This window comes from Dermacentor variabilis, chromosome 6 (assembly GCF_050947875.1).
Source record: "Dermacentor variabilis isolate Ectoservices chromosome 6, ASM5094787v1, whole genome shotgun sequence".
NCBI classification, from domain to species: Eukaryota; Metazoa; Arthropoda; class Arachnida; order Ixodida; family Ixodidae; genus Dermacentor; species Dermacentor variabilis.
Genome location: NC_134573.1, coordinates 197,148,539 through 197,168,744, shown reverse-complemented (window position 1 = coordinate 197,168,744; position 20,206 = coordinate 197,148,539). Strand labels below are relative to the sequence as shown.

General features: G+C 44.0%; 1 protein-coding gene across 3 annotated transcripts in view; it reads right to left on the bottom strand.

The window, feature by feature from the left end:
* The window catches only part of LOC142586048 (intermembrane lipid transfer protein VPS13A-like), a 935,034-nt gene that overhangs the window by 844,744 nt on the left and 70,084 nt on the right, over positions 1-20,206 (bottom strand). For all 3 annotated transcript variants that reach the window (XM_075697293.1, XM_075697294.1, XM_075697295.1), the window contains 2 exons: positions 4,369-4,426; positions 4,184-4,305 (listed from right to left, as the gene is read on the bottom strand). In XM_075697293.1, the coding sequence (XP_075553408.1) occupies positions 4,184-4,305; positions 4,369-4,426 (180 nt within the window). The remainder of the gene's footprint in view (positions 1-4,183; positions 4,306-4,368; positions 4,427-20,206) is intronic.

Genomic DNA, 20,206 nt, shown 5'->3' with positions numbered 1-20,206 from the left:
AAAACATCTATGGAGGGACTTTACTGCCGACACCCGTCGCAGGTGGAAAGGGAGAGGCGTACGAACAACAGAACAGGTGAATGCCTGCACAGAAATGGCAAGACATACCTCAATTCCCACAACCTTCAGAAAGATTCAAAAGGCAACGCAATATGCGGCTGGAAGTGAGGCAGCAGCACCTGTGACCTTATAACTGTTTAGAAATCAAACCGTTTGCTTTCCCTCGTGTGACTGGTCAGAATGGCATGTCCGCTGACAAAAGCACGATTCTGATCAATCAAGCGAGGGCAAGCGAACAGTTCACTTTATGAATCGTTATAATTTTGCACCACTTCTAGAATGCACAACCACCTACGGCTCATGTGTTTTCTTGATCCAGTTAAAATGAACTCCTCAATGTGTTGGCTAACGAGCCATAGCCAAGCTAAACCACGCTGACCCCGTTGTCTTCCTGCCGTCTTGCTTGTCACGCATGTGGTGTTGGAAGCACGTGGAATAATGCCAAAATCCAAGTGCACATTGCCATGTGTGGCAATTTTGTGGTCGGTGCTTGAAAGATGGCGACGACAACGACGGTGTGGCTATCTGGTGTGAAAGCGCTAGCCCTACCATTGCTGCAGCGTTGTGCACCTTGCAGGCAGGATTTTTTTTGGGGGGGGCAGGGGAGCGCAGCCCTAGGTAACTTTTCTATGCAAATGAGGGGGGGAGGTACCGTTACTAGTGCAAATGTGAATAATCCCCATCATTCGCCATAAAGACCCATAAACCCACAAAAGTGAATTGAAATAAGGTGTATATCACTGGTATGCCTATGAGATGCACCTCTCCTTTACTTGGCAAACAAGGAACCACATCAAATGGACGCACACATGAAAGAAGCGCAGGAAGAACACTGCCAAGAACAAGTAAAGAAGCGAAACTGTAAAAGAAAGATTTCTAGTAGCGTTTTTTGCAATGGAGAAATATATACTTGTGGAACAATCACAGTTCTTTTGGATCCCTCGTTTACTGCTCTACCAAGTTCAGCGCCAAAACCGACTCGTGGTGTTATTTGGGAAGCTGCATAACGATGCGTGGCCACCAGTCCCATACAACCGCGCAGGGCGCAGGACGCTCCAGTTCTAGACGTACTGCGACCACCGCGAAAGGTTAGAAAAACACCCACATCAGCACAGCAGAGAAGTGGCTACGTCAGGCAGCTCGACTGATAACTGTAGAAGCATCATTCAAAACGCACGGAATTATTCTCCACTTCTGGCGGCATTTTCTCTACTTCCTTTTCAAATGAAGATATGTTGATTCATAAATATTTTCGCAAACAATGGTTAAATTTGTTAATTTTAACTTTTCCTTTCCATTTGGCTGTTGCCTTGGCTTGCTCCCTTGGTAGATCGCTTAATTTTTCAACTCCTTGCAACTCTTGTTTCCAGCTGCCAATTTTGCACAAAAAGTGCTGTACAATTAGGGAAAAACCAGACGAGGTAACGGGTGACAGTCATATTTCTTATGAGTTTAACAGCTATTGTAGGGCTTGATGATGGATGCTGTTTCGCATTATTTTATTTCCCACCTTACCTTACCCGTATAAAGTCAAATCAAATCACTTTATTATTATTGCACTGTATGCTAGAGTTCAGGATCACCAGTCGGCCTCTAGAGTCTGTGAAGGAGTACATTTACCTAGGTCAATTAATCACAGGGAACCCTGATCATAAGAAGGAAATTCACAGAAGAATAAGAATGGTTTGGATCACGTACACAAGACATTGCCAGCTCCTGACTGGAAGCTTACCATTATCATTGAAAAGGAAGGTGTACAATCAGTGCATTTTACCAGTGCTGACATATGGGGCTTGGAGACTGACTTGGAGACTGACAAAGAAGCTTGAGAACAAGTTAAGGACCATGCAAAGCGCAATGGAACGAAGATTGCTAGGCATAATATTAAGAGACAGAAACAGAGCGGCTTAGATCAGAGAGCAAATGGGTATAGACGATATTCTAATTGACATCAAGAGAAAAAAATGGAGCTGGGCAGGTCATGTAATGCACAGGTTAGATAAACCTTGGACCATTAGGGTGACAGAATGGGTACCAAGAGAAGGGAAGCGCAGTGGAGGACGGCAGAAGACTAGGTGGTGCAACGAAATTAGGAAATTTGCTGGTGCCAGTTGTAAACGGTTGGCACAGGACGGGTAATTGGAGATCGCAGGGAGAGGCCTTCGTCCTGCAGTGGACATAAAATAGGCTGATGATGATGATGATGTTAATTACAGCATATAAGATATACAGAAGAGGGTATATGGTTCCGAGAATATGCCAGCGTCGCTGCGAGCCATGACTCGAGGAAATAATAAAGCAAAAGGGGAAGTTAAACGCAACTGGCATTTTCTCCAGTCGCAACTCGTTGCACGAGCATACAGACTGGCTGATTACGAACCGAATCGCTTTCCTGGTCCCTGGATCAGTCTAAACAAAGAAGGTTGAACTAACGAAACAACAGAGATGCGCATGATCGTTGAATAGATCGTAACAACTGAACTCATCTCGAGTTAACCGCGCTGGCACCGAATTGAGGAGAAAACTGGCCTTCACACCTCAGGAAATGCCGATAACTACCGCCATCCAAAAGGACTGAAAAAATTGACAACCATTCCACTCTGTGAAGATGAAATGGCAGCGAAATCTCGCGACAGTCAAAGCTTTCAAACGAAAAGCAAAGTGCTTCACCTCCGCCGTGGGTCGGCCACAAGGTAGAGCGATGCCAGGCCGACCTGCTGCGGAGGTGATGCAGGCGTTAAAGGTGTATCCAAATGAAGGACCACGGACCACCACAGACCGGGCCGCGGACTGGTCACATGGGGCCAACCATTCTTGGCCCTGCCTGTGACAGCATCCACACGGCAGGTTCCAAGAGCAGACAACTGCATGGCCCGGTAGGGATACTCTCAACCCCGCAGCTCCGCGAATTCGCTGCAAGGCACTGCTTCTGAGATTAACGTGACGGATGCCGCGATGGGGGGGGGGGGACATCTCCTTGCAAATGTTCATCCACAGAAGTTCTTTTTTCAGAGACGTCAAGAAGTCATCCCAGCTGCTGTCCCACAAGGTTGTCGGACCAAGGCCAAAAAGTAAAATGTGGCGTCATCTGACCATGATGCCACGGTCGCTTGTCGCCAACTTGTCGCCAGCGCTGCAGCCCATGAGTATGGTGGCACTGCTGATTCGGCTGCCGAAAACGACCAGCATTGTACTATTGCCAGACCTGGTGACTGCAAATGCTCAAAAAGTCCCTGGGCTGCCGCCAGAAAATAATCTCGCCTGGTGGTGAGAAAGAGCAGTGTTGCTCTACGGTGTAATCGACATAGGAACACAGGAGTTTTCATCTGCCGCGGCAAATAAGTGCCGAACCCTACGTAAAGCGTTGTATCCGGCGCACAACGGTCACATATTTTTTGGTTTCGACGACGAATCTACAGTCCTATTTAAGGTGAAAAAATTCTGCGCAAACACTCAAGACAACCCACAAAGAAGAGATGAGACAAGCACTGCACTAGTGCTTCTCTCGTCCCTTCTTTGTGGGTTGTTAGCCTGGGTGTTTGCGCTGAATTCTTTCACCTGAACGATACTATGCACCAACTAGCCCCATCCGAAGTTTTATTGAATCTACAGTTCACTATATCTATTGGCAGGACAATTTCACTTCGTTAAAATTAGGTTTTAAATACTACATGGATCATCTCTATGTCGATTTTAAGGGCAATTTCATTTACTTCGTTATATCCATTATTTCATTATATCCCGTTTCGTTATAGTGAGGTTTGAGTGTATATCCTCTGTATATAGCTTCTTTCAGTAACAACATTTACTGAATAGCTTGGAAAAGAGTTTCCCTTCACATAAACAGACATTTGAATAATAAATTAATATCCCCCCACTCTCTAGAGACTGTGGTCCCTCACACATACATTGTGCACATGCTCACACACAACTCTCACACATACATTCTGCACAACTGAAGCTTTGTTGATAGCAAGTCTTTTCAGCTCTCTTCATATAACCTGCACTTTGTTCAACTTACTCATCACTGTTGGCCAGCTTCAACCATAGTGCTTGTTCTGGATTAGTTCTAATCCCCAGCACAAACCATCTTGCCATCATGCTGGTAAAAGATACGGCTCACCTGCTGTTGAGATAACTGCAGTGCCACATCTTGCAGCAGAACATCCACAAGAAGCTTTGGGACCTTGGATTCAAGTGACTTGTTGAAGATTACCTTGACCTTTGCCGATATTGGCTTCAGAACTGACAGAAGAAGGCAAGACCGTCAAATAATCAACATCAGCTGAGTGCACATCAAGTACATACCAAAGTCAAATTCCTCATTGCCAATGCTGAATGTTTCCAGTGCCTTTTTCATCAGGTTCTGGGTGAGAAAAAGAAACAAATATCAGTAGTATGTTAATGTGGTGGCCAGCTTTAACTAACAACACAGAACTCCAACTTTGAATATCATTACCACAACTAGGTTCGAAGAAAGCTACAGTGCAGCAGGCATACAGGGTTTGGATGAAAAATCTAGGAATCGTGATGGCTTTAAAGGAACACTAAAAATAAAAATGAGTTGAGCTGCATTTGTAATTTGTGCTTCTACAATGCCACAAAAAGTCATCCTTACTGTGAGAAGAGCCTTGGCAAGCAACAAAAGATGCCACAGCAAAGGACAGGTGGCAACACCATCTCAATGTTCACACACCAACTCACCCAGACGTTATGGATTTTGACGTCTGCTAAGGCCTAGTTCATTTTTAATCGGCAAACTACTTTGTGTATTGAAAAAGCCAAAAACTGAACTTGGCAAAGTTTGAAAACATTTGCTAAGCCACAGCGGCCAAAATGTGAAAAAAATCGTTTAAATCCATGACATTTGTGGTCACCTTCAGTGCTCTAATCAACATCTTACTGCAACTAGAAGGGAAACTTGGGCAAGTTGGTGGTAATTCATGTTTTGAAAAGTAACAGCACTTTGGAAACAATACTTTATCAGCTTTAAATATTTTACAAAAATTTCTCAAAATACATTATTTTTTTTATTGAAGCACTAAGTCTACAAACAACGCACGGGTGTACCATCCATTAGGGAACCTGAAGCACCTGAAGTCTTCACCGTAAACGAGATATTCACATTGTCTATGGGAGTTTTTTAAAAAGTTCTACTCACAAGTTAGAGTGGTGAAAATATATCCATTTTCGTTTATGTTTCTACAATGCAGTTTAAAGAACTGCGACACTACTTTGCTGCCTAGTTAGAGAGTTGTAAACATAATGCTTGCTTTTCAAAAAATATTTTTTAGCAATTTTTGTCAAAAAATGTGCTCCCCACAATTATTACTATTATTTTCTTTAATGCAACAAACCTCATCAAATTCGGTGAAGTGACTCCTGGGAAAAACATTATCTTCATTCCCATTATCCAGAACAAAGCTCTCAAGGTTCATCTTGAAAACGTTTCTTGTTATCGATCACTTTCTAGCAAGTACTGACAGCAATAGCCACTGTTAAAAAAATGAAATGGGGTTTTACGAGCCAAAACCAATTTCTGAGGCACATCGCAGTGGGGACTCCGGAAATTCGGACCACCTGGGGTTCTTTAACGTGCACCTAAATCTAAGTACAGTGGTGTTCTCGCGTTTCGCCCCCATCGAAATGCAGAAGCTGTGGTCAGGACTCGATCCTGCGACCTCGTGCTTAGCAGCCCAACACCATAGCCACTAAACAACCATGGCGGTTCAATAGCCACTGCTGTAACACAGAAGTGCCATCCATACTGTTAACTTTTTGAATATTGCATGAAGCCAGTACCACTGATGCATGCGGTACCACACAACATTTGCCTCAGGTTTCTCAATTTAGGAATCTCCTAAGCATTTCCTGGATGTTTAAATACACAAATAACAGGCTATTGTTGCCCATACTGCTCCAGAAACATAAATTATTTAACAGGAGCCCTGCTGGAATATGCATTCTCATCTCAGTAGGTGTTTTAAGCACAGCCTGCACATTCTGCTCAGAAACTAAAAGGAAGAGTTCTCTTAGATTGAAGCAATTGTCATGGATATAAACTGCCTGACACCACAAGCAATAAATGTGGACTGCTACCACTGAGCATCTGTCTTGATGAAAGCACCTTTGTAAGTGTTACATCAAAAGCCCTAGGAAAAATTGCTGGTTCCGAATGCATTTACTTGATTTGACCACACATGGATGCAGTTTTTGAAATATTTGTGCATTTGCACAACTGTTGATAAGATTCTCTACTTCATGAAGAGCACAAGAACTCCATTTACATTGCACACATAACATTTTCATACATTCTGGCATCATTAATTATTGCTATTGGGGCAGTGCAGTCCAGCAAACCTGCAGCGTTACTCGGAAGGCCCACAATGGCTAGACTTGTGCATTGTATGTGGTTCAATTATCTTTGCAACCGCCAAGACCTGTGGCGTCTCAGACGTACTCTTGGGACAAAGGAACGACAACACAGTAGTGCAACCAATCACAAGGGAATTTATAGCACCTTTCATACACTAATGCCTGCTAGCTGAATTACCATCTACAGAACATGCTGATGGGGGCGCGAGAAATCGAGAAAGTCCGACTCGCCACGAACAGATAGCGAGTGAATACGTTCGCCCCCATGCTGGACACCGCCTGTTAGGGTGTATGGTCATGCGAACAGTGGCACGCTCGAACGATCGTGTTCGTTCATTCCATTGTCCCTCGAGGCGGGTCGCCACACACGTGGAATGTCTGCGCCACTCACCGACCCAAGCCCAAGAGGAACAGCCTTCTCTCTTTTGCGCCTAAGTAACCATGCCGTTAGGTTGCATTAGCAGTGCAACACTCACACCATCTCTTGTACTACTCTGCAACCACACCGATAGCCGCCGTAAAGCCATGCGGGGAAAACAACATCAGGAGACGCGTCAGAGTCGCGCATCCCTAGTGGCAGTAGTGAAATTTCCTAGTGGCAGTAGTGAAGACTGCTTTACACAGTTCACAAATGGGTGACAGTTTCAATTCGCTGACTCAAGAGTGCTGCACCACCCATGACTTAGCATGTAAAGTGCAACATTTGGAACACAAATATTGTGGGTATGTTCTGTTTCAAAAGGAAGGCTCGTTGATCTCGCCAGGTTACATTTTCTAGGCAGTCTTCCAGAGGCCACTGCTAAGTACTGCACACTACAGACACACAAAGACAGCGCTGTCTCTGTGTGTCTGTTTCTTTCTACATCCTCGTTGGGTCACGCTTACACATTCTATCACTGTTAATTTAATTAGTAAGTGAACATTCACAAGTTTATACGGCCGATAAAACTACTGTCCTTACTTCGTACAGCTATCTACTAATTTGCTATCACAATCGGTGTTTTGCTTTTCGGGCAGAACTGCAAATTTTTTTAACTGCGCAAACAAACGATCACACAGAAAGCAAACAAGGACAGGTGCTGTCATTTGTATGCTGGAATGCTTGTTCAGCCACAAGAATTATACCAGGAAAACAGGACTGCCAACAAATGTTACATATATATTTTGGGTCTTTCATTCTTACACAAAATGAAATCCCGGTTTTTGTATCCCAAACAAGTTTTATGAAAGTTGGGTAAAACAATTTTTCCTTGAAGTTAAGCCCTTCCGTAAAGGATAACTAATGCAGGTGTTACAAAACAAATAAATGCTGCCCATTTTGTGTGAAGCAAGCGAAGATAAAGAACACGGTAAATGACTCCTTTCTGTTTCAGACTCAAGTAAGAGCTAGCAGATATGACCTATTCAGCACCTTCCAGCCTTGAGTGAAAGAAAGCCTGTTTCCCTTTTCTTAGCAGCCATTTTTACTTGAATATGGCAATGCCACATTGCATCCCATTTCCACCACATTGTATACATGTAAACTACGGTGATCGTAATGCGCAGGGAAGCGAATGCAGCTCTGCATTGAACGGCAGCTGTGGAATTGAGAGGACATTTACTCAACTAGGTGTGCCACCTTCATAAAAGTGGGGCTGATACAGCGACTAGTCGGTATTTTATTAATTTTGTTGCAAGACCATACAGCAGGAACCACTAACCACTAACCACTAAGACAAGATGACAACAGACAAGGACGAAAGGCCCAACAGGTCTATGATAAACACAGAAATGCTCAAAATGCACATATGAAGTCAACAAGGGTTTCTAAGATAAGGAAAAGCATCACACCTTTGGCGAAGCATGCCGACATACAATACTATTTGTACTTTCTTTTGTTTTGTCAAAAAAGTACTTGCCAAACATCTCTTTTGTTTCTGTTCACATTATTTATTTTAAAAGTATTAGTGATAGGCTTGTGCGAATATTCAATATTTCCAAATATTTGATCGAACATTACGCCATTCGATAGTCGCTTTGGCTCAAATTTCAGTGCTTAAGATTTCCAAAATATCCAAACCGAATGAATTAATCTATTCTACATAAAAGGCTCACACCCAATTACAACACCCCAGAAAGGAAAACATGTCTGCATGGATAACCCGTGAAAATAGCTGCATACAAAGCCCAAACATTTGCAAAAACAGTTGCCATTTGCGGATGCACAAATCATCCACGTCGTATATTCAGGAAGTGGCACTGTTGAATTTAATTTATTTCTGGGGTTTTACGTGTCAAAACCACGATTTGATTATGAGGCTTGCCGTAGTGGGGGACTCCGGACTAATTCTGACCACCAAGGAAACTTTAACATGTCTCTAATGCATGGGACACAGCCGTTTTTGCGTTTTGCCCCCATCGAAATGCAACCGCCACGGCTGGGATTTGATCCCGCGACTTTTCACTTAGCAGCGCAACACCATAGCTACTAACCTACCACGGCGGGTCCAGTGGCACTGTTACCCAGCTCTTCCGCAATGCTGACGGTGGAGAACTTTTCCCTAAAGATGGTTTCACAGCAGGGTAGGCCGCGCTGCCCTAAAATCACACCTCGAGACAAGATTGGCGCTGCCATGAAGCCGCACCTCTTTAAGTCAAAATTTTCTCATATAACCTGAACCTTGATTTTAGCGTTAATTTTTTTTTTTTTCAATCTTTAGTGCAGGTTGTATGCGCAAGTTTTGGATGCTGTAGGGTGACTGGCTCTATTTTTCAGAGATATACGTGCACAATATCATTAAAAATTGAGCTTGCAAAGGTAGCACCATGCAGCCACACCTCATACTTTTGCTTTCGCTGGTGAGATGGTTTTTCAACTTCCCAAGAGCCGTACTGCTGTTGCAAACAGATTTGCATTGACACGGCACTAAACTGCAACTTTGGTGGTCGACACCCGACAAATCAGCGCTGGTCAGCCCTAAAGCCAAGGCAGGCATAGCGGCGGAAAGCAAACCGTCACAAGAAGTTTGCCACCCATCAGTTATTGGGCCCAAGATAATGTGCATAGGCTAGACTGAGGACCGCTACAAGCAACAAGCATGCCTACCAAGTTCATCTGTGCTCTTACAGAAAGGAACAGGTTAGGCGTGCATGTGTTAGAAGGCATCATGCTGAACTTTTCAAAGCATATTTAGCGCCAGCAAACAAGGACGGAAGGGAGACGACAACACCCTTCCGTCCTTGTTTGCTGGCGCTAAATATGCTTTCAATTTACCAACACGCCCAACAAATGGCAATGAGCTTTTCAATCTAGCACAAGCTGACGCTGTTGCACTCCACAGCATCACAATGATGCACAGCATGTGAAAGCAAAACACTCTCGTGGCTTAAACCACTACCATATTCGAAACTGGAGCATGAGCAAGAGCCTGTAAACAAGTTTTCTGGGCTGCCAGACTATGTCAAACTTGCATTTTTGTATGAAAAAAATCTGAACGGCATTTTGAAAATAAACTGACTCCAGAGATGAACCTCTTTTTTGCCAAGAAAGAACTTCTTTAAATATTTGTGTGCATCTGACCTAGTGTCACCATTTTATGCAAATTCGAAAAATATTCAAACTACCTGTTTTGAAATTATTCAACACTAATTGCTATTTGCTTTGATTTCACTTAGAACCAAGAAAGTTAATTGCACAAGCCCATTTAATAATACCTGCACCTCGGGGATTTTTGTAAATAAGTTTGTCACATGATTTGCAAGCAGCCAGCTACCTTTAACATTACATATGTTCCTGTGAGTGATTTCACTTGTTTAAATAACATGTTTGTGTCCAAAACAATACTGTGATAATGGCTTGTGAAATTACAAAACATTACCGTCCATTTTGTAAGAAAAGACATGCGCAGTGCCTTGTTCACGAAATGCAGGAAAGAAAGGCTAGACACCACTGTCCTTGGTCAGTGGGAAGGAAAGCCAATCTATGTAAATGAACAACTTACACAGCGCAATGAGGCATTGCTCTCAGCCACAATAAAAAAAAAAAAGAAGGAAGCTCGGTGGAAGTATGTTTGGACTTCTAGTGGACAGGTGTTGGCACGCAGAAATGAGGAGTCACCTGTTAATTAATTAATTAAATTATGGGGTATTACACGCCAAAACCACTTTATAATTATGAGGAACGCCATAGTGGAGTGCTCCGGAAATTTTGACCACCTGGGGTTCTTTAACATGCACCTAAATCTAAATAGACAGGTGTTTTCGCATTTCACCCCCATCGAAATGCGCCTGCCGTGGCAGGGATTCGAGGAGTCGCCTGTAGTCCGAATTACAGATGAAAGAGACCTTACCATATCACAGTAGAATTTTGAGAGATAAAGCTTTATTGAGAATGGATCCCGTTTTAACTAACAGTACCGATTACTTTACCGTCACTGACTTCAATTCGAAATTTTCTACTGCTGGTAAAACATTTGCTGCATTGCACATGAACACAAGAAGCATAAAAAGCAAGGTAGATGACATAACTACTTTTCTTGAGTCATTATCTGTTAACTTCAGTGTGTTGTTCTCTGAGACATGGATCACTAAAAATGATGACCTGCCTCACCTGTCAGGATATAATTCAAAAGATATATGTCATGTTAATAAGAAAGGCGACGGAGTTGCAATTTATTTCAAAGAAACATTTTTTCACGAGGTACTTGAAGATTACTGTGTTATTAATGATGATGTTGAATGTCTAGCACAGCAAATTGAAAAAACAATTACTGTAGCCATATGTAGACCACCTATGGGAAGAAAAAGTCGCTTTATATGTTTCTTGGAGAATCTATTCTCAAGTTTTTCGTCGAGCTATATGCTTTTAATTATGGGTGACATAAATGTGGACATGATGTAGAGTGATATGGGTGCTAGAGAAATGGTGATGTTATTGTCTGCTTATGGTTGCACAAATCACATTAACTCGCCCACTAGAATAACTACAACTACCGCTACACAGCTCGACATTTGAATCTCAAATCAAAACGAAAATTACTTAAAGAGCGGGATTTTTGCACGATATAAGCGGCCATTTACCAACCTTTTGAGTCACCTGTTCGGATACCGGTCCACTCAACAAACAAATACATTTTAAACGACGTATGGATGACACCGCAAGAAAAACATTATTTGAAATTGAAGATAAAATTGATTGGAAAAATGTTTATAACAACAAAAAATGCAGATAGAGCTTAAGAGTTATTTTCCCAGTTATTAAAGGAAAAATATGACGAAGCTTTCCCATTACAGCAGATTGATAACCGTAAGAACAAAAAGTACCAAAAGCCCTGGATGAATTCCACACTTCGTAAACGAATCAAAGAAAAGAACTCGTATCATACCTTTGTTCAGACATGAAATCCAGGCTTATTTGTCAAATATAAAAACTACAGAAACACTCTGATCTGAACAGATAAAGAACAGAATATTTCCAAAATATTTTTGAGAAAATACTAGGCAATCCTAAAAAGGTCTGGGAGCTTGTCAACCCCCCGAGCGGCAACAGCAAACAAAAATGTAATAAACTCATCATAGCTACCTCAGATGGTTCTATTCTAAGTGGCCAGGCTTTGGCAGACGGTATGAACGACTTCTTCTTCAGCGCGGGCGCATATCCAGTTGGCAATGAAGATATGTGCACCAATTCTGCAGTGGATATTGTTCCGATAAAGTCTTCTCTTTTCTTAAAACCGACTGGCCCCTCAGAAATCGCACAAACTATTGAGAAATTAAAGAACAATGTGGCAGCTGATATCGATGGCATAGGTCCCATAAAAATTAAGTGTTTATCACCTTTAATATGTAACGTTCTTGTACACATTATTAACCTTACCCTGAGCACGGATATCTTTCCACAAGTCTAAAGAGTGCAAGAGTGACATCCATCTATAAAAATGGTAGAAGGAATATGCTTACAAATTACCGACCGGTGTCAGTCCTACCCACTATATCCAAGGTTTTTGAAAACATCATACACAGTAAACTAATATCATTCATAAATAAGCACAACATACTAACTCAGTATGGCTTTCAGAAGAATAAATCAATAGAGCAAGCTTTGATGTTCATTAAAGATAAAATAATAACAACTATTGAAAGCAAAAAATATATGCTTGGTTTGTTCCTGAACTTTAAAAAGGCTTTTGACTGAAATTATCATGAAATATTGCTTAATTAATAAACTGTCAAGGCATGGTATAAGGGGGACGGCATTAAAAGTAGTAGCGAATTACTTAAAAGATCGTTTTGAAGTAGTTAAGGCAAATAATATATTTCCTTTCAAACAAATGTTAACATAAGGTGTACTACAGGGATCGATTCTAAGGACACTTTTGTTTCTTATTTATGTAAATGAACTAGTAAATATTCCAGAGTCCCCTGACATAATCATGTATGCAGACGACACAAATGTGTTCTTCGCATCAAAAGAGCTACAAACAATCAAAACAAATGTAAACCATTATCTGTCAGTTCTTTCATGCTGACTAAGGGTCAATCGAATGCAACTAAATACAAAAAAGACGACATACATCATATTTCATGCAGTTCATAAAATAATAAACAAAGAGTTGAAAATTACATTTGATGGAGAGTCTATTAATAGAGTCAACATGCAAAAATTTCATGGTATAATATTTGTAGAGCACCTATCATGGAATGCTCATATGAATAGTCTAGCAGTAGAGCTTGCAAAGTGTGTGGGATGTTTATACAAAGTGGCCATTTTCATTCCTGTGTGGCTAATGAAATCTATGCATTACGCACTGTTTTGTTCCCAACTATGTTATGGAAATTTAGTATGGGAAACAACACGTGGTAATTACAATAAATTATTGCTATTACAAAAACGAGTACTACACTGCTACGAACGTTATAAAGGGAACCCACGGGATCTCAGAACACCACCTTTATTTTTAAAACAAGATATGTTAAGAGATGACCAAATATTTTATTACAAGCTACTACAATTTGTGCATCATGAAAAATTATACATAGATAGCAGCATTGACAAATCATCTCACTACTTTAGAGAACAAAAACGACGCATGCCAATAACACGAACTATGGAAAACAATCCACGATATATCAAATAACATCACTTCTTATTAAACTAGAAAGAGATTTCGACATTGAAGTTAGTCAAAACCTCTTTAAGAAACAGCTAAAGAAAGTATTATTAACCAATGCACCTAGTTTTACTTTATCCAACTGAACAAAAAGATTCCTTGTATTTTAGGTATTTTTCTTTGTATTGTCTGCAACACATACTGTTAAGTTTATTATAACACTGCGCATACGAAGCTCTCGTAGTTATATTGTTAGGTAGCGTACACATCTTTAAGAAAGAATTGTGAATGTACCATTCTTTGTCTTATATAAAAGAGAATTGCCACATGCTGCGAACTTTTTTAATATGTATGTATTATGTTTATGTATAACCAGTACAGAGGCCTCTCTCAGGTATTGCCATATTTTTAGCTTCTGTACCTTTCTTGAAGAAAAAAAAATTCAAGAAAAATAAATCTGAATCTGAAATAAATAAATAAATATACTTCTTTGTCAGTTTGCATTTTCTTATCACCAAAGTTCAGGCAAACAAACTATGGTATTTAAAATACATGAGCCAGCATTCTTTATGGCATGTTCTATAGTGAAATTCTATGCAGAATACAACTATGGACTATTTTGCCTTCCTTACTTGTATAACAAAATTTAAAGAGCCAAGGTTCAAGTTGCAATGTAGTGGTGTCCTTTGTACAAATTATTCTTCTATGAAAAGTAATGAATTATAAAATAGATCCACAGTTTCTCAATCTGTATCTTCCTAAGACACAACATGCAAGATGGTGAAATTTTTTTATTTTGCAATGATAGTCTTTGTTAGTAACCATAGCTATTTATACATTTTAAAAGTCACAACTCTTACAAAAATTAAGATTGAGCAAGCATATTTACTGCAGTCTTGTATCATTGCCACAAAGAAACTCCCCGATTTTCACTAACATTAACCTAGTAGTCTAAAGTTCGGCTTTGCAGTATGGCCAAAACAGAGCTTGCCATTGAGTTTCTTTACAAGGCACATTTGTTTTTATTGTCGTGCAAGTTATTATTCATTGTCCATTAAATTTTAGCCTTCTTCTTCACCTTCAACATTAATGTACTTATAAAAATTGCTTTCCTCTCCTATTCTTTAGTCTTCCAATCTGTTCATCCCGATGTTGACTAATCCTGCTAATAGTGCCATGCAAACGTCTAAGCAGACAAATTAGCAACAAAGACATTATAAGTGATGTTTTACAGCAGAGATCACTTTGTCATTTTACTCCTCCTCTAAGAGGAACATGGCAAGTCATCCATCACATAGAATATCACTGATGATAGCGCTGCCCTCTTCACTAGCAGGCCAATAAGCCAAACCATTGCCAGCTGCATGATATCACACAACTGTGGGTGCTTGTTCTTCAGTGATAATTTCACCATTACAAACCACAACTGGGACCCCAGCATCTGGGACATCCCTTCTGAGGGACACTGATGTGGCTAGCATTCTGTCTTAATAAGAAATTTAAAAAAAAGGCATCTAGTTAGCTTCGTTGCCATCTTGTTCCTTCGTATACGGTGTGGGGATGCGTGACTCTCACGCCTCCCCTGAGATCTAGTTTTCCCGCATGGCTCGTCTCCTGCAGGGCGGCTTCGCCCGCCGCGTGGCCTGGCGCCCGCGGCGGTCGGGTGGTACAAGCGCGGTGCGAGAGATGGCGCGAGCGTCGCGCCGCTGCGGGGTTACTCGGGCGTCGGGAGACAAGGCGCTCGGGCTGTTGGGTTCGAGACAGGAAGCGGGACGGCCGTGCCGCACGTGCAGCGACCCTCTTGCCCGGCGGGTCGGCGCGCGGCGGGGACGTATCCCGCGTGCGCGCCGACCCATGCTTCTGCGAGACCGCCTCGCGTGGCCGCCCTCGAACGCGCCACGATTCGCGTGACCATACACGCGAACGACCAGGCCTTGGGATCCAGCATGGGGCGAACATATTCGCTCGCTTCCGGTCGCGGTGAGTCAGACTTCTAGATTTGTCGCGCGCCCATCGGCATGTTTTGTGGATAGCAACTCGGCTAGCAGGCACTGATCTATGAAAGGTGCAATAAATGCCCTTGTGATTGTTTGCACTACTGTGTTGTCGTTCCTTTATCCCAAGAGCACGGGTGTGAGAGGACCCCACATCTGGCTGCCCAACGTGGAGCTCTTGGGGCATCGGACAATAGTTTTAACAGTTCTGCTTCGTTCGAGACCTTTGTTTGAACCGAAGCGTAGGGCTAGCGTGAATTTTGATCGCTAGCATCGGCGGCGTGCTTTCTTGAGCGAGGTGATGGTGGCTGTAGTGTGTTTGAACATGTCAACATGCTAAGCCTTTCCGCAAGTGTTTTTTTTTTTTAATGAAATTCGTCAGTACGAGAGCCACGTGGTCTGCATCCTGGGAGAGCGAGGCTGAGCGCCCGCAGAGCAGTGGCAAGCCTGAAGCGAGTGAGTACGGAAGCCTCGTGGGTGGTCCGAATTTCTCATGTAAATAGCTTCTCCTATCTCTTTGACGTTGGTATGCGTTAAGAGACAAAGCCGGCAATATCATTACTAATATGGATGAGATAGTTGAAGTGGCAGAGGAGTTTTATAGAGATTTATACAGTACCAGTGGCACCCACGACGATAATGGAAGAGAAAATAGTCTAGAGGAATTCGAAATCCCGAAGGTAACGCCGGAAGAGGTAAAGAAAGCCTTAGGAGATATGCAAAGGGGGAAGGCAGCTGGGGAGGATCAGGTAACAGCAGATTTGTTGAAGGATGGTGGACAGATTGTTCTAGAGAAACTGGCCACCCTGTATACGCAATGCCTCATGACCTCGAGCGTACCGGAATCTTGGAAGAACGCTAACATAATCCTAATCCATAAGAAAGGGGACGCCAAAGACTTGAAAAATTATAGACCGATCAGCTTACTGTCTGTTGCCAACAAAGTATTTACTAAGGTAATTGCAAATAGAATCAGGAACACCTTAGACTTCTGTCAACCAAAGGACCAGGCAGGATTCCGTAAAGGCTACTCAACAATAGACCATATTCACACTATCAATCAAGTGATAGAGAAATGTGCAGAATATAAGCAACCGTTATATATAGCTTTCATTGATTACGAGAAAGCGTTTGATTCAGTCGAAACCTCAGCAGTCATGGAGGCATTACGGAATCAGGGTGTAGATGAGCCATATGTAAAAATACTGGAAGATATCTATAGCGGCTCCACAGCCACCGTAGTCCTCCATAAAGCAAGCAACCGAATCCCAATAAAGAAAGGCGTCAGGCAGGGAGATACGATATCTCCAATGCTATTCACAGCGTGTTTACAGGAGGTATTCAGAGACCTGGATTGGGAAGAATCGGGGGTAAAAGTTAATGGAGAATACCTTAGTAACTTGCGATTCGCTGATGATATTGCCTTGCTTAGTAACTCAGGGGACCAATTGCAATGCATGCTCACTGACCTGGAGAGGCAAAGCAGAAGAGTGGGTCTAAAAATTAATATGCAGAAAACTAAAGTAATGCTTAACAGTCTCGGGAGAAAACAGCAATTTACAATAGGCAGCGAGGCACTGGAAGTCGTAAGGGAATACATCTACTTAGGGCAGGTAGTGACGGCGGATCCGGATCATGAGACGGAAATAATAAGAAGAATAAGAATGGGCTGGAGTGCGTTTGGCAGGCATTCCCAAATCATGAACAGCAGGTTGCCGTTATCCCTCAAGAGAAAAGTATATAATAGCTGTGTCTTACCAGTACTCACCTACGGGGCAGAAACCTGGAGGCTTACGAAAAGGGTTCTACTCAAATTGAGGACGACACAACGAGCTATGGAAAGAAGAATGATAGGTGTAACGTTAAGGGATAAGAAAAGAGCAGATTGGGTGAGGGAACAAACGCGAGTTAATGACATCTTAGTTCAAATCAAGAAAAAGAAATGGGCATGGGCAGGACATGTAATGAGGAGGGAAGATAACCGATGGTCATTAAGGGTTACGGACTGGATCCCAAGGGAAGGGAAGCGTAGCAGGGGGCGGCAGAAAGTTAGGTGGGCGGATGAGATTAAGAAGTTTGCAGGGACGGCATGGCCACAATTAGTACATGACCGGGGTTGTTGGAGAAGTATGGGAGAGGCCTTTGCCCTGCAGTGGGCGTAACCAGGCTGATGATGATGATGATGATGATGATCTCTTTGACTCGGATGAAGTCGCGGCTCTGGGAGCCGGGTGGCCGCGGGCCACGGGTGCCACTACGGGCTGACTGGTATTGCGGCCTGGCACCGGGCGCTCCGACACCGTCTGGGACGGTGGGCGCCGTCAACTCGGATGCTTTGTACACCGAGCGGAGTAGGACCACCTCACAGAGCTAACATCTCCTCGCGGCTGCCTGTTTTGCGCCCATTTTGGGTGTTGTTTTTGGATGCCGGTTGTTGTCAGGGTAGCGACGCTTTAGGCCTAAGGCTTTACGAAGCTGCCTGTCGCACGTGGAGGGACACAACCTGGTGGACCGTGGCGTTGAGGTGTTGCAATTCGCTTCCCTCATTCTATTTAGCCTCGCACGAATTGAAATTACTCGTTCGACTCAAGAAAGCGAGCTTCGTTCACGTGAACCTAGCATCTGAGTAGCTGCCCGATCTTTTGCTAGCCGAGTTGAACATCGTACCACGTGGGCGATGCGCATGCACAATTCCTCTCCCTTGCACTACTTTAGTGTTTGCCGAGTGTGTTGAGTTTACGCAGCGTGATTGGAGTCACCCCTGGTTTGCCGTCACCTGCACATCGTCTGCTGCTGCCCCGGACTACGATCGAGCCACCCCGGGCGATGGTGATGCTGTGGCCAGTTCGGCGCAGCGATTTCGGCGGCCTCCTGCATCCAGCTCACAACCCTCGGTGGCGGACAAAAGAGCCGGCGGTCACCGACAGCTACGGCGGCTCTTCCCAGCAGGGCGCGTCGGCGCGAGCGACGCTTGTTCGTACCGACTACTGCGTCGTCGTCTCCGGAGTCCTGGCCTGGCATCGTGCCGTCGAGTCTGCAAAGCTGCCGCTGTGACCGGCGGACGCCAGCGGTGCACCCAAGGACAATGTCGGCTCGCATGTTATGGACAGCGTGCGGACATTTCTTCGGCGCGACCACTGTTTAATGTTCTACCTTGTTTGCGAAGCACAGTTTGATGTTAGACCGTGTCACATGTCTCGCCGGAATATGTAGTGATTTAAGGTTGGGGGGATGTGGGGATGCGTGACTCTCACGCCTCCCCTGAGATCTAGTTTTCCCGCATGGCTCGTCTCCTGCAGGGCGGCTTCGCCCGCCGCGTGGCCTGGCGCCCGCGGCGGTCGGGTGGTACAAGCGCGGTGCGAGAGATGGCGCGAGCGTCGCGCCGCTGCGGGGTTACTCGGGCGTCGGGAGACAAGGCGCTCGGGCTGTTGGGTTCGAGACAGGAAGCGGGACGGCCGTGCCGCACGTGCAGCGACCCTCTTGCCCGGCGGGTCGGCGCGCGGCGGGGACGTATCCCGCGTGCGCGCCGACCCATGCTTCTGCGAGACCGCCTCGCGTGGCCGCCCTCGAACGCGCCACGATTCGCGTGACCATACACGCGAACGACCAGGCCTTGGGATCCAGCATGGGGCGAACATATTCGCTCGCTTCCGGTCGCGGTGAGTCAGACTTCTAGATTTGTCGCGCGCCCATCGGCATGTTTTGTGGATAGCAACTCGGCTAGCAGGCACTGATCTATGAAAGGTGCAATAAATGCCCTTGTGATTGTTTGCACTACTGTGTTGTCGTTCCTTTGTCCCAAGAGTACGGCCATGGGAGAGACCCCACAATGGAGGTTGTGGACGGAGCCAAACATGGTCGCCTGAACGCTGCCTTTATTCTTCGTCTTCCTCTCCTTTCACACAGCGTCCTTCTCTCCACCATCATACATTTCCCTTCCCCTCAAGAGAAGGCAAGCAACAAGGAACATGAGAGGGAGCAAGAAGATAAATAAATATATGAGAAGGTGCAGTTACTACACGTTCTGGCCTTCCGAGAAATGTGTGGGTGAGCTCAGGTGAGCGGGGCTGGCTGTAGCACTCCAGACGACGGATGCCTGCCCCGATGAAGGAAAGTTTGGACACATGGCAGCCATGGGGGCTGAGATGTTGTGGTGACTTGTAGACACAGGGTGTCTCCTGTTCGAACGTTCAGTGGACTAAGCCATTGAGGCAACATTTCTGTTGCTTCGGTATGCCAGGAAAGTGCCAGTGTTCTTTTTCGCTGCTGCATGCAGTGTCGTCGCAGTTGTCCTCGCAATAAGCGCAGTCTTGACTGGTGGCACTGAAGAGGTCTTTGGTGATATTTTTTTCTAGAACAACAACACTGATGGGCTCGCCTCGTGTTTAGTTGATTAGCGAGTTCACATTTTCATTGTTGTTGCATCCATATTTTTGGTGATGCTTTTTATTGTTGCCTGTGCCGAAGTTGCCGTCGTAGTAAGTGAAGCTGCTGAGGTATAATTTCCATCAGAATATGTTTATGACTTGCTTTGCAAATTGACATGGTGATCTGTGGGTAGCAGGTACATTGCACGCTTTTGGGAGACTTGTTTGGTGGCAGAAGTATTGTACGAGGCTTTACAGAAGACTTCTGAGGCTGCTGCAACGACATGACGAATGGGCACTACTGTCATTTGGCAGGGTGCGA